The sequence below is a fragment of the Mirounga angustirostris genome, unplaced genomic scaffold (genome assembly GCF_029215605.1).
Source record: "Mirounga angustirostris isolate CCGP_5_RB_7025 unplaced genomic scaffold, mMirAng1.0.hap1 SCAF_17, whole genome shotgun sequence".
Classification (NCBI taxonomy): domain Eukaryota; kingdom Metazoa; phylum Chordata; class Mammalia; order Carnivora; family Phocidae; genus Mirounga; species Mirounga angustirostris.
Window position 1 is genome coordinate 12844936 of NW_026991725.1, and position 14198 is coordinate 12859133.

Here is a 14198-nt window from a genome sequence, read left to right on the forward strand (position 1 = left end):
CATGATCAAATTTCCCTTTGCTTCCCTCTTATAAGGATACACGTGATTGCATTTAGTGCCCACCTGCATAACCCAGGATAACCTCTCCATCTCAAGATCTTTAACTTAATCACATATGCAAAGTCTTTTTTGGTGGTTATAAGGTTAACACTGATAGGTTTCAGAAACATTTACCGGACAAGGATAGGTTTGGGGAGGCATTCTTCAGCCTAAAATCAGCCACAATCATCCAAGACTTACTTTATATTTGCAAACCTGTAAAGAACAATTCACCTACCATTGTTGGGATTAAAGGCTAAGTCCAAATTTTCAGTGGTATAAGTAGCTGAAGCTACTTGCACAGAAGCCGAAGTAGGGAACACGAGTATATGAGTACATGATGTATCCTGTGGGGTATTTAGCATCTGAGATGTCTGCATATTTAGAGTGGTGCTTCTTCCAAACACAGAACCAGTTGACACAGAATCTGGAAATAAAGAGAATTTATTTTTTCTTTCAATAAAAGAAGAATCAATTTTACATAATACTAGAAACACAAGCACATGAAAAATTAAATCTGATTAAACTAAGGATAGCTAACCTGGCATAATAACAAAAGAGCCTTGGGGTTCCATTGCTACCAAGCAAGCACTGAGAATGCTGGGAGAGTCTGCAGCAGATATACCACACATTCTACACATGTCTTTGAGCCTTTTACTTAGAGACTGCAAGTTTCGACGACTCAGCAAACTGCTCCAATCTGTGGATATCAAGAGTAAAAAAAGAAAAAAAAAAATCCAAAGTAACAGCATTGTTAACGCCCTCTAGAACCAAAGTTAAAACATAATGGTTTTAAAACTAGTGAATTCCTCCAATAGGAGTCATCATCAAGCCAAAAATATTGCTGATGTTACTCAACATCCTTTATCTACCTAACTTTAATGTATGTCAACATCAATTAGTATTTGCTAAACAGGGGATGAGCTGAATAATAAGCAGAAAGAGGAAAAAATAGACAATAAATAAGAATAGTAGCAATAACACTGGTGGTATAGTCAAAATATAAAATGTCCTTTTAAAATTGGAATTAGGCCATCTGTGACCTAGACATATGTGATTCCTCTTTGAAAACAAAACAAAAAACTAGTTTTTATAACCTCTGCATTTTATTCAGAACATATACCCATATGTGGCCTAACAGTGTATTAATTAACATAAAACAGAAGTTGAAGTACTTAACAATCAAAGCACAATTTTACCTTTCAATTCTCCATGACCAATCCTTCCTAAGCGGCCAATTACAACTCTCCACGGTAATGAACTCATTTGTACAAGTCCTAAGCACCACTCCCAAAGTTTCTGTAGACCAAACCTTCTAGCAGATCCTTTTTTCCGACGAGCCCTGTTGTACAGAATAAAGAGACAATTAAATATTCCTAAAAATCATATGAGAACATTTTAAAAGAGCTCAAATCTGTGAAAAACTAGTCCCTCAATTTTAATGCCTGATACTTTTTATGTAAGTCATAAGCAAGAATATACATAAGACCATAGTGTTTAGCATGCTACTTTATGTTTTTCATAATACACATTAAAATAGGTTCTTAAGGGGCGCCTGGGTGGCTCAGTCGTTAAGCATCTGCCTTCGGCTCAGGTCATGATCCCAGCGTCATGGGATCGAGCCCCGCATCGGGCTCCCTGCTCAGCGGGAAGCCTGCTTCTCCCTCTCCCCCTGCTTGTGTTCCCTCTCTCGCGGTCTCTCTGTCAGATAAATAAATAAAACCTTTAAAAAAAAAAATAGGTTCTTAAAATAAAAATTGTCCATGAACCACCAAAATTCATCAGAAACACTGTTCTACACCAGAGATTGGCAAACTTTTTCTTTAAAGGGCCAATATATTAAGCTTTGCAGGCCATCAAGATTCTGTTGCAACAATAACTCTGCTGCTACAGCATGAAAGCAGCCACAGATAATACTTAAACAAATGCATGTAGCCAGATTTGGCGCATGGGCTGTGGTGTGCCAACCCTTGCTCTATACTTTAGGTTGAAGAATATTAAACAAAAGACTACACTTCTCAGACCAAACAACACTGTTGTGTTTTCTGCACGCATGTCCTTTATCAGGCAAGTACATGACATGAGCACTCTGTGGCTGAGCCATGGCAGCTATGATTTACTGAGTACTTAATACATAGCAAGCATTATGCCCAGTCAATTTACATGTAATACTTCATTTCAGCCTAACAAACCCTAGGAGGGAGATAAAATTATTCTCCCAGTTTTATTTATTTTATTATTTTATTTATTTATTCTCCCAGTATTCTCCCAGTGGAAGCTCAGCTAGCTAAAGCAATTTCCTCAAGATCATATACCCAGTATGTAGGAGAGTTGGGATTTGAACCCACGTCACCATGACTCTGGGGTTGGACCTTTATACCATTATCTCACTTCTACTTTCAGTAAAATGGCAATACTATCTTCATATTGGAAAGGTGGTATTATTCTTTCTCTATTCTTTCTCATCCTTCACAGATAAGCACACTATTTCCAAAACTCACTTAATGAGCATTTTAAAAAATCAAAATTGTGTCAAGGAAATAAGGTATGAAGTATTTCTCTAAGGTTTATAAAAAATGGTCAATAAATCTTTATAACCAATAATATAAAATTAATGTTTCTATATTCCACTTCTTCAGCACCACTATAACCCAATATTCATTAAACATTTCTGCACATAATCAATTTCTGAACTTAAACTGATCTTTATATAATAAAAAAAATAAAGGATACAACCAAACCTCAAAATTGAACATTACTTCATCAACCTGCCTTTCAGGTTCTCTTATGCCATGTTCACTAGCCTTGAAACATGTTACTAGAAATATCTATTAGGTTATAACTTAATATGAGGCTTACCTGTTGTGATCTATTAGTTACAGCCTTGATAAATAACTGAGCATGATATCTAATTACTACCAAGAAGAATTCTAAAAATTTTCAGAAGACATTCCAACACTTAAAAGGAAAATTTTCAGTCAACAATTTTAGTAAAGGAAGTTAACTCAGTTAATTAGGGACTATATTTTAGATGGTACCTGAGAGAAGTAAATGCTATAGGATGCTCTTTTTTAATTGCAGAGGGCTCTCTTGTTCCATTCTTTAAAATTTCTTAGGCTGAAATCATTGCCTCAAGCTTTATTACATAGAATTTAGGGACTTTAATCTCTTTTGTCGGTGTGACAAAGATCACTCAAAATTATTTCTAATTATACAATATATTCACTACCCAAAAAAGTGAAAAGCACGCACAATCCCAAAACTTAATGTACATGACCTTCCAAACAGTTTTCTATTCATTAAAAATGAAAGAGTGTGTGTGTGTGTGTGTGTGAGAGAGAGAGAGAGAGAGAATTTTTTAAAATGGATGATATAATGATACACTTAAAGAAACAGAGGTACCTATTTGGGACATCGATGTTAATGATACAAGTCTCTAAAAGTTCTCCATACAGATCTGTGCAAGATGCAAGAATCCATCTTTGATCATGTGATAAACAGTAGCCCACGAAAAGAACATTATATTTCTGTCCAGCTTCTCCAAATGTTTCTCCTAGCTCTGTCTGTTTATCCTTCACTGGAGCCAGAATAAAAGGTGGTGTATAAAGTCGAATACACTCTGGTCTCTGTAAAATAAAAAATAAAGGTACTATAGTACTAGCCAATTACAGAAAAATCTTTTATTGAAAATGTGATATATTATCAATACCCAATTATAAGATAATCAGAAAATGAGAACTAAACAAAGAACTGCACTTAGTTTTGTATAAAATCATAAAATGTACAGTTATTCAATAACTTTGGTCAGGGAAAACATACTTACATCAGGACTTTTAAGAGCAGTTTCCATGGCTAAGCCTGGACCAAAGCCAGTCAATGTTTTCACGTTGGTTGATGTTGGAAGTGGTCTCCGACACTGGGTAAAGGCCGAAAAAGCCAGGGATTTTAAATGCTGGGTATAGATTTGTCTATCTTCGTGTTTCACAGGTTGCAACAGGTACTGACAAGGAACAATCTAAGAATTATAGGCAAATATTACAAAGGTTAAACTTCCAAAACTAAAAATAAAAAGAACTGTGGGTCTAGAACTCTAAAGACATTTACTAGAAAATTTAAACAAAACCTAATTAAAACTATGTTCTAAAGAATTCTATTTTAGGGGTGCCTGGCTGGCTCAGTCGTTGGGCGTCTGCCTTCGGCTCAGGTCATGATCCCAGGGTCCCGGGATCGAGCCCCGCATCAGGCTCCCTGATCGGCGGGAAGTCTGCTTCTCCCTCTCCCACTCCCCCTGCTTGTGTTCCTGCTGTCGCTCGCTCTCTGTCAAATAAATAAATAAAATTTTTTAAAAAAAAGAAAAGAAAGAATTATATTTTATTATACAGGTTTTTAATAATCAGTTTTACTAACAGGTTATGTAAAAACCTTTTAAAATTTCTACACAGCAGTTAATCAATACTGCCACTGATTAGTCCTACTATAGTCTATAAAGAAATAATTCAATCTCTGCAAACAAGTTAATATTAAATTAATTTTTAATTTTTTAAAAGTTATTTATTTTGAGAGAGCGAGAGAGTACGCGTGCGAGGTGGGGGGGGAGGCAGAGGGAGAGAGAGAATCCTCAAGCAGATTTCCCGCTGAGCACGGAGTCTGACAAGGAGCTCAATCATAGGACCCTGAGATCATAACCTGAGCCAAAATCAAGAGTAAGACACTTAACCAACTGAGCTACCCAGCAGCCCACCCCTTTAAAATGTAGGCTCCAGGCCCAGTGTGGAGCTCAATGTAGGGCTTGAACTCATGACCCTGAGATCAAGACATGAGCTAGTAAGATCAAAAGTCAGAAGCTTAACCAACTGAGCCACACTGGCACCCCTAATATCATTAATTTCTACTTTTACTTGCAATCTATCTTATTTAGAACTCTAGTTTATATAGATCCATGCTCTGGTCTTCTATTTAAGCTTATGAATTTAAAAACTGGTTTATAAAAATAACACAAGAGAAATATTTAATGTACTTAAATGCAACCTTTTTATTCTCATTATTGTGGTATGACTGTAAAGTTTATCTTTTATAAAATACCTAAGGATTCTATTATAATATCACTTAAAGTAAAATATAATAGAACCTGGCTTTAACTTCTGTCTACATCAAACTGTTTAACTTGCAAAAATTACTCTTACCTGTACAGAAACAGTACTCTTAATATGAGGAGGAAGAGTCTGCACCATTTCCAGAAAGCATCGAAGTAGCCCCAAAGTCCATACATTAGAAGAATTAGTGCTCTCATCTTTATTTTCATAGGTAAAAGGGTCAATTATATAAACAACAATTGCAGGTGGATAAGTGATTGCATGTGAATCACCATCTGTGGGGATACCCACTTTATCCCGATCCATCGTGCTAAAATTTAAGGTAGAAATATAGAGTTAGGAAAAAAGTTGTACCATACTTTTTGAGGTAGTATCAAAAAGCAGGTTCTTAATAACCTCTCCCCTTCTTCTGGTGGGGGGTGTCGGAGAGCTTCTCTAAAAATTAAGGGACATCTCTTTCTCTCCAAATAGAATAGTAAACACTGTGCACACAATTTTATGGTATACAAATACCCTTATGTTAAGAGGGCTTGCATTAAAAAAGGGAATAGAATTTTTAAAACCACAGAATATCCAAAAACACTAGAGAGCTTAATGCTTAAGTGATAAAACTGAGACAAAAGATAGTTAACTGAGCTGCTAAAGATGACAAAGCAGAGCCAGACCAGAAAGAAACCAGGTTTTCAGACTTAGTCAATGTTCTACTACATTAATAGCCTTTACATATTCATTTCACACTTTGTAACTTTAATAGTGCACAAGCTTCATTCTTCGATGGTGATATGATTTTTTTAAAACTCCAAATCTATTTAGATGTTCAAGATGAATGCATCAATCTGGGTAAATTAATAGTTTGTTTTTACTCACATAGATAAGTTTAACTTTGAGCAAAGTGCATCTGGGTAACTGAAAGATATTACTAAGTACTAAGCTCATGTTAACCTAACCTGTAAGTCAAAAGGGAAGCTCACTCAATACCTTCATCATAAAAGGAATAGAGAACTGCAATCATCATTGTTGTCATAAATAACTCACGTGTTTGGAAGCATTGTATAAAGCACTTAATGTACATTATATCCTACTGCTCCCATTTTACAGATAACATGCTCAGAGAAGTCAGACAACTTTCCTAAAGTCACATAGCCAGTAAATGGCAAAGCTGAGATTCAAATCTCTGTATGGCTCTTAATAAGCTCTGAACAGACTGGTTCAGTAGTGACTTCTAAATCATTGTAGTGATTTGCAAAGGCTAATCTACTTAACAGTTATGTCACAGAAGAGATTCAAACATCACAGCATAGTTGAACTAAATGGTTTTAAAGGTCTTAATTCCCATGATGAGATTTTAGGATTCCATGCTAAAGTTTAGGATTCCATGCTAAAGGATTCCATGCTAAAATTCCATGCATTATAATTTTAAAGATAAAATAATCAACATTACAAAAACTAAAATTTCAAGGGTGAGATCAAAAAACTCTCCATGTTCATTCACAAGGACTATCTTAGACAGAAAGCAGCATAATATATTTACATTTCTGCAAAGAATAGTAAAGGTACCTTTCAGACACATCAGGATGAGGCTGAGTGGGAAGTGAAGATGATTCTCCAGAAATCCCTGCTGTTTGTAGAGCTGATGACTGTTGCCCTCCTAGCTGGCCGTTCTGAACTGTACTTGCTTGTGTAGACATGGATCCTGTGGCACTACTGTTCATACTGCCAAAGGGTGGAAATGAGGGCAGTTTATTTGATGATACTCCACTATTCAAGTTGGAGGATGATGAAGATGAAGTTGAAGTTGTGGTCAAAGTTGAATTAGCTGTGGCAACTGAAGAAGACATGGTAACACCTGAAGTCATTGTCATAGTGCTGCTTGCTGCAGATGCTAGGGTGGCAGATGGAGTATTAGCATTTCCAGTACTTGTCATCTGAGCTGGAGTAATCAAAGATTGACTTGTAGGGGCAACTAAATTTGGCTGGGAAAGTAGAGAGCTGTCCAAAGGCTGGGAAGCAAGATAAGGACCTAAAGGTAATAAAAACAGGCAGGATATTTAATTCTTTACTTCACTGATTGGTTCTTTTTTTATTCTACTATGTGAATAATAATCTAGTTGATGCTTTTTGGTAATTACCCTCCCTTAGCTGCATGCTAATAATGTAGGAGATAAAGCTTTTTCTTTTGCCCAGAAACTGAAGAAACAAATTTTAAATGTAACTGAAAAAGTAAACAGCATTTTCATACAAAATAAATGGTTCCCATGCAAGTTAACAAAATTGTATTTACTAGATATAATTAATTGAATGAAAACAATATCTAGCAAATTTTCATCAAACCATTCAAAGGGTTCCTAAATCACAAGTTGAATAAACACTGACTAAACTGAGAGCTAACTAGATATAAAATAAAAAATGTTATCATAGGGTTCATACTATAGAGATGCCTAATGAGGGTCAATATTTTGGTTCTGTGTTTCCTTGGATTAAGTCTAAAGTCCATTGATATTTAATCCAATGTTAATTCAAGAGTGTTAAAAGCAAGTCTTAAATAGTTATTTTCTTAGTTCCAACAAAGAACTGTTTTCTTGGTGTTGTAGAGGTAACTACAAGTTATTTTATCTCTAAACCATTAACAAATCAAGAATCTTAATGTTAGTAAGCGTAAATAAAAACACAAATTCATCAGATCCTACAGAAGCAAAGGAAATTGTTTATACCCACAATTTCTTCTTACCTGACAGGATCCCTATTTTAGGGATCAGCAAACTTTTTCTCTAAAGGGTCAGACAGTAAATATTTTGGGTTTTGTGGGTCACACAGTCTCTGTCTCAACTATTCAGCTCGGATCTTGTAGCACAAAAGCAGCCACAGACAATATGTAAACAGATGAGCAGAGCTGGGTTCCAATAAAATTTTATTTGCAAAAACAGCAGATACATTGGGCCATACTTTGCAACCACTGGTTTTATAAAATAAATACAAATTTAATACCTAGGTCATATCTGCAGACTTGTGCATAAAGCTTGAGTTTAGAAAATGCTTCATTGTTACCATCAGCTGCCTGAGAAAACCATTCTGCTACCAACTTTTCTGATAGTTTCTTTGATGCAGTAGATCCAACTCTCATGATCCCATCCGTCAACAGTCGAGAAATAGGTCTATGCTGACCTAATCGACAGGACTACAGATATACATAAAGCAGAATTAGTGAATTTATTATAGTATGAGTCCACACTATAAAATAAAACATTTAAGTTATTTATTTTTTTAGAAGATATATTTCTAAGTAATCTCTACACCCAACATGTGACTCGAACTCACAACCCTGAGATCAAGAGCTCCATGGCAACTGAGCCAGCCAGGTGCCCCAAGCATTTAAGTTATTTAAATTAAGCTTTACAATTTATAATTAATATTTGGGATAAAAATATCAAGTGAAATAGTACATCTTTTTCTTTTTTACATTAGAAATCCATTAAGTTTTTTTTTTTAAATTAAACTCCAATGAAATAAAACACCTGGATAATAATGGCATAAGAACCATGTGGTTTGAATAATGAAAACTTGTAGTATACAGATATAAGTAAGCATAAAAATGCATATATATCCAAGTCAAATAAAAATAAAAATTGGTATATAAATATACCATGTATTTGTCAGCTCTCCCTCCAATTCTGTGGGCCACTGATGTTTGTTACAAGAAGTCCAATATCAAATAAGTATGTAATACTAAATTAAGAAAATCTAGAGGATTTTTTTTTTTTCAGTAGGCTCCACACCCAATGTGGGGCTTGACCTTACAACCCTGAGATCAAGAGTCACACTTCCACCAAATGAACCAGCTAGGCACCCCTAGACAGAGGATTTCTTTAGTGTTAAGACTTTAAAAAGCTTGAAAAAAAAAAACACCCCAAAACCCCAAAAACCCAACTTTCAAAAGCTTTAATAATCTAATATGAATAGTGAATCTTTTTTTTTTTTTTAAAGATTTTATTTATTTATTTGACAGAGAGAGACACAGCGAGAGAGGGAGCACAAGCAGGGGGAGTGGGAGAGGGAGAAGCAGGCTTCCCGCCGAGCAGGGAGCCCGATGCGGGGCTCAATCCCAGGACCCTGGGATCATGACCTGAGCCGAAGGCAGACGCTTAACGACTGAGCCACCCAGGCGCCCCTGAATAGTGAATCTCTTAAAAAGTAAAATAATATATAATGTTTCCCCAAACCTGTTTAATTATGGAACTTTTTTCTGGAAAGATTTTGCAGAACTAGTGTTCCAAGTAACACTCTTTGGGAAATATTTATTTCCCAAATCTATAGGACAGATACCTTGTAATTAAGTGGAACATTTAAAAGGAGCTAAGTCAGCACAAACTGACAACTCAGACTGTAGAAAAAAATTAAATTTTATTTATTTATTTTTTAAAGATTTTATTTATTTATTTGAGACAGAGAGAATGAGAGACAGAGAGCATGAGAGGGAGGAGGGTCAGAGGGAGAAGCAGACTCCCTGCCGAGCAGGGAGCCCGATGCGGGACTCGATCCCGGGACTCCAGGATCATGACCTGAGCCGAAGGCAGTACCTTAACCAACTGAGCCACCCAGGCGCCCAAGAAATTAAATTTTAAAGACTGGATTTCTAAGCATTTATGGGGAAAGGAAAGTATAATGAAGTTAAGACTTTATGTCCTGTAGCACTTAAAATTTGTAATCACTGCACTCAGTGAGGGATACAACATGAGAATTATAATATCAGTTAAGAATTTAAAAGATCAGTCAAGAATTTCAGAAATGATAAGATCATAGAGAAATCTAACACAACTTTACTTTACGAAAGTGAGGCCTAGTGTCAGCACCTGAGGTCTAGAATCAGGACTAGAATTTTTACAAATGTAATTTTTTTCCTGGTTATTTAATAATGCAACCCTTTATTTAAAAAAAAAGATGACCTTAAATGGCATATATATGTCTTCAATGGTTTTTCCCCAATACAGTGATTTCACTGTGACCCACGGCACACACATCGAACAACAGTCCAGGTCAAATGCTGTAAAGAACATAACTGGCTAGCATGAGAACTATACAACTAGTTTCCCATCATTATTACTCTGTCCCAATCAAATGAACTGCCCAGTATATTTCATATATAAATATACAAATTATAGTTTTAAAATGCCACCTCTTTATTTTTTTTAAAGATCTTTATTTAAGAGAGTGTGAGAGAGCGCGCACGCGCGCAGGAGTCAGGAAGAGGAGCAGAGGAAGAGGGAGAAGCTGACTTCCCCACCACCCGCCCCGCCACCGAATGCTACCTCTTTTCAAACACCTACCTCATATATCGCAGTGAGGTCTCTAAAAAAGCTTTTGGCTCCATTTAACAAGGCTTCATTTTCTGGACATAATACAACATAGGCTATATCTCTTTGAGATCCATAGGGTTCCAGCATAAGTCTCTCCCAATAAGGGAGCGCAAATGGAGAAAGCACCAGAAAATCATAATCATAACCCAACAAAAACGTAGGGATTGGCAGTGGTTCTGGGGATTCATCAGTTCCTAAATAGGAAAAAACATATTTTAAGAAAATATTAAGAAAAAAAAAAGTAAATATTTTAAAGCAGTTACATGTCTTCCTTTTATTTAAATGTCAAAGTTACTGAAGTCATTAGCAAAAATATTTGATTAAAGATAAAAATATCTAAAGGCCGGGACGCCTGGGTGGCTCAGTCATTAAGCGTCTGCCTTCGGCTCCGGTCATGATCTCAGCGTCCTGGGATTGAGCCCCGCATCGGGTTCCCTGCTCGGCGGGAGGCCTGCTTCTCCCTCTCCCACTCCCCCTGCTTATGTTCCCTATCTTGCTGTGTCTCTGTCAAATAAACAAATAAAATCTTTAAAAAAATATATATATATATATATATCTAAAGGCCAATCAATGATTGAGACTTTTCCAGAGTTAGGAATTTGCTAAATGGTCTTTAGGAAACATGACTTATACTAATTTAATTGTTTAATTATTTAATTATTAAAATTGTTTTAATTGTTAAAAAAATTAATTCAAATGAAAAAACTTAGAAGTACAAAAGAAAACATGGGAGGGGAGTTTTATTTTATTTTTTATAAATTTGGACTGGGGAAAGCCTTTCTAACCATAACATAAAACCTGTCCATTTAAAAGCTGATCAATCTGACTATATAAATTTTAAAATTTGGCATAAAAAACATTATAAAAAAGCCAAATGATTAACAACAAAATGGAAAAAGATTTGTAATTCAGATGACAAAAGGTTAAATTCCTTACCATATAAAGGGGACTTAAAAATCCCTAAGAAAATGATCAACAACCTAACAGAAAAATGGGTAAAGTGTATGAACTAAGTTCACAGAAAAGGAAATATCTTATACATAAAAAGCTGCTCAATCTCATTAAGAGAAAGCAATTTAAAATAATTATTGTTGAAAAACTAACATTTGCTATGTGCTAGGTACTGTTCAAGGATCTTTACACATACTAACTTTACACATATTAACTCATTTAATCCTCACAAAACCATGTAAGGCAGATACTAATATTAACCTCATTTTAGAGATGAGAAAGCAGGAATGAAGAAGTTAAGCAACGTGTCTGGAATCACACAAGAAGTGGTAGACATAGGATTAGAGGCCAGGTAATCTACTCTTACAGTCTGTACTATGCCATTTCTCAAGCTATAATAAAACAACCATTTTCACCCATCTACTTCAGCAAGGGTTTGCGGAAACAGGCATTTTGCTGGTGGGAGTTTAAACTGATACTCAGAGAGTAATTTGGCAACAATAAAAACAACAACAACAAAACACACATCCTTTAAGCCAGAGGAGATGTGTGCATTATAGAAAAACAGTTGTGATGACAATGAGAGAAACAATATGTATGTCCATAAACAGTGGATTGGTAAAATATTATCATATGTAAAGAACATGAAATACATGAACCCATTAAAACTAAAGAAAGACAGCTCTAAGGGCGCCTGGGTGGCTCAGCTGGTTAAGCGACTGCCTTCGGCTCAGGTCATGATCCTGGAGTCCTGGGATCGAGTCCCGCATCGGGCTCCCTGCTCAGCAGGGAGTCTGCTTCTCCCTCTGACCCTCCTCCCTCTCATGCTCTCTGTCTCTCATTCTCTCTCTCACAAATAAATAAAATCTTAAAAAAAAAAAAAAAAAAGAAAGAAAGACAGCTCTATATGTCCTGGTCAGTAAGGTGCAGAACTGTATGTGTGTGTACACACACACTCTATTTGGTTTTTAAAAGAATGTAAAAATATAATTAACCTGCATTTTTCACTAAATGTCAAGTTTTTAATGATTATTTAGCCATTAATAAAAGGAAAAGGAAAATTATGAGCAAATCTACTACTTCTGTACATAATGCAGTCTAAAACCATGCATGAAAGTCAAAGATTTCAATGTTAAAAACTATTATTCCAAATATGTATGTATATACTTTTTAATATTTTATTTGAGAGAGAGGGAGAGTGAGAGAGGGAGCACAAGCAAGGGGTGAGGCAGAGGGAGAGAAGCAGACTGTCCTGCTAAGCAGGGAGCCCAATTACGGGACTCGATCCCAGGACCCCAGAATCATGACCTGAGCTGAAGGCGGATGCTTAACCGACTGAGCCACCCAGGCACCCCCCAAATATATTTTAAAAGCTCCCACCTTTCAGAGACAATCTTCAACAGATAGTTCAAGTATTTTGAATGTTCTTTGCCTTGATAGATGACCATAAATCTACTGTGTACCATACATACATATATTTTTATTTTTTTATTTTTTAAAGATTTTATTTATTTATTTGAGAGAGAGAGAATGAGAGGGAGCACGTGAGAGGGTCAGAGGGAGAAGCAGACTCCCTGCTGAGCAGGGAGCCCGATGTGGGACTCGATCCCGGGACTCCAGGATCATGACCTGAGCCGAAGGCAGTCGCTTAACCAACTGAGCCACCCAGGTGCCCCATACATATATTTTAAAGATGTCATATTTAAGTAATCTCTACACCCAATGTGGAGCTCGAACTCACAGCCGTGAGATCAAGAGCCACATGCTCCACCGACTGAGCCAGCCGGGCGCCCCTGTACTGTGTAGCATATTTAGGGTATTCATTTGCTACTCTTACAACCAGCAAATTTGTTTTTTTTGTTTTTTGGTTTTTTTTAAATGAAGAACTTGGGGTCCTTCATCACTAGTAGTAGCCTCTTCTTTTTGCCCCATTCTTCATTCAACGTTGTAAAGTGATAATTTACAATGAAAGTAGTGTTCATTTATTTAAAAAATTTTGGCAATATGATTCTTTCTTCATATAAAATCTTACTGGTGAGTCTAATCTGTAAAAATAGATCTAAGGGAAGCTGTTCTTTCTGAAGAGGGGCTGGAGAACCCAATAAATTAAATATTGGAAATGCTCAAAGTAATGAAGGCTAAGATTGACCACCCTGGCCTTAAGTCAAGCATATGCTACAAAAATATTTAAGGAAGACAAATGTGCTTATTCCAAGTTGGGCACAAAAATAAAGGGCTGATATAAAATCAGTCAATACACATTACTATAAATTACTTACCATAAGAGCCTCGGCCAGCCATTTTATGAAATTGTTGCCAAGTGAGAGGACCTTGAACTCCCCAAGGCCTTACTGTTCTTTTTTTCTGAATAGCATCCTGAAGAACTGGCTGAAGAGATAGGAGCATTCGAAGTATATCCTGTGAGCACTGCATACTCACATCTACAACCATTAAAAAAAAAAAAAAAAAGTAAGAATTGCTATTGCCAATACGAAGAAATAAAATTTCGTAACAAAATACATGAAAGTTCAACTTCAGTCATCAAGATTAAGCATCTGCTTGTGCAGAGAACTGTATTAGGTTCAATCTCAAATGATCTGTAGAAATGGTTCTTCTAGATACTTTCCTAGAATAGACATAAGAAAAGTTATTATAACTCCTCTCCATAAAAAAGTCACTCACATTATTAGCTAACCAATTTATAAATTAATCAAATAAATTTCTTCCTTTTCTGCATTTGTTTTGGTTGTTTTTGGTGCTTGTA

General features: G+C 36.0%; 1 protein-coding gene across 2 annotated transcripts in view; it reads right to left on the bottom strand.

Annotated features, from left to right (window-relative positions):
* MED13 (mediator complex subunit 13) overlaps positions 1-14198 on the bottom strand; it is a 106812-nt gene that overhangs the window by 11484 nt on the left and 81130 nt on the right. For both annotated transcript variants that reach the window (XM_045889301.3, XM_054510916.2), the window contains exons 17-26: positions 13714-13875; positions 10454-10677; positions 8118-8307; positions 6690-7152; positions 5223-5442; positions 3863-4054; positions 3442-3665; positions 1239-1381; positions 581-739; positions 278-466 (exon numbers count right to left, since the gene is read on the bottom strand). In XM_045889301.3, coding sequence (XP_045745257.1) covers positions 278-466; positions 581-739; positions 1239-1381; positions 3442-3665; positions 3863-4054; positions 5223-5442; positions 6690-7152; positions 8118-8307; positions 10454-10677; positions 13714-13875 — 2166 coding nt within the window. The remainder of the gene's footprint in view (positions 1-277; positions 467-580; positions 740-1238; positions 1382-3441; positions 3666-3862; positions 4055-5222; positions 5443-6689; positions 7153-8117; positions 8308-10453; positions 10678-13713; positions 13876-14198) is intronic.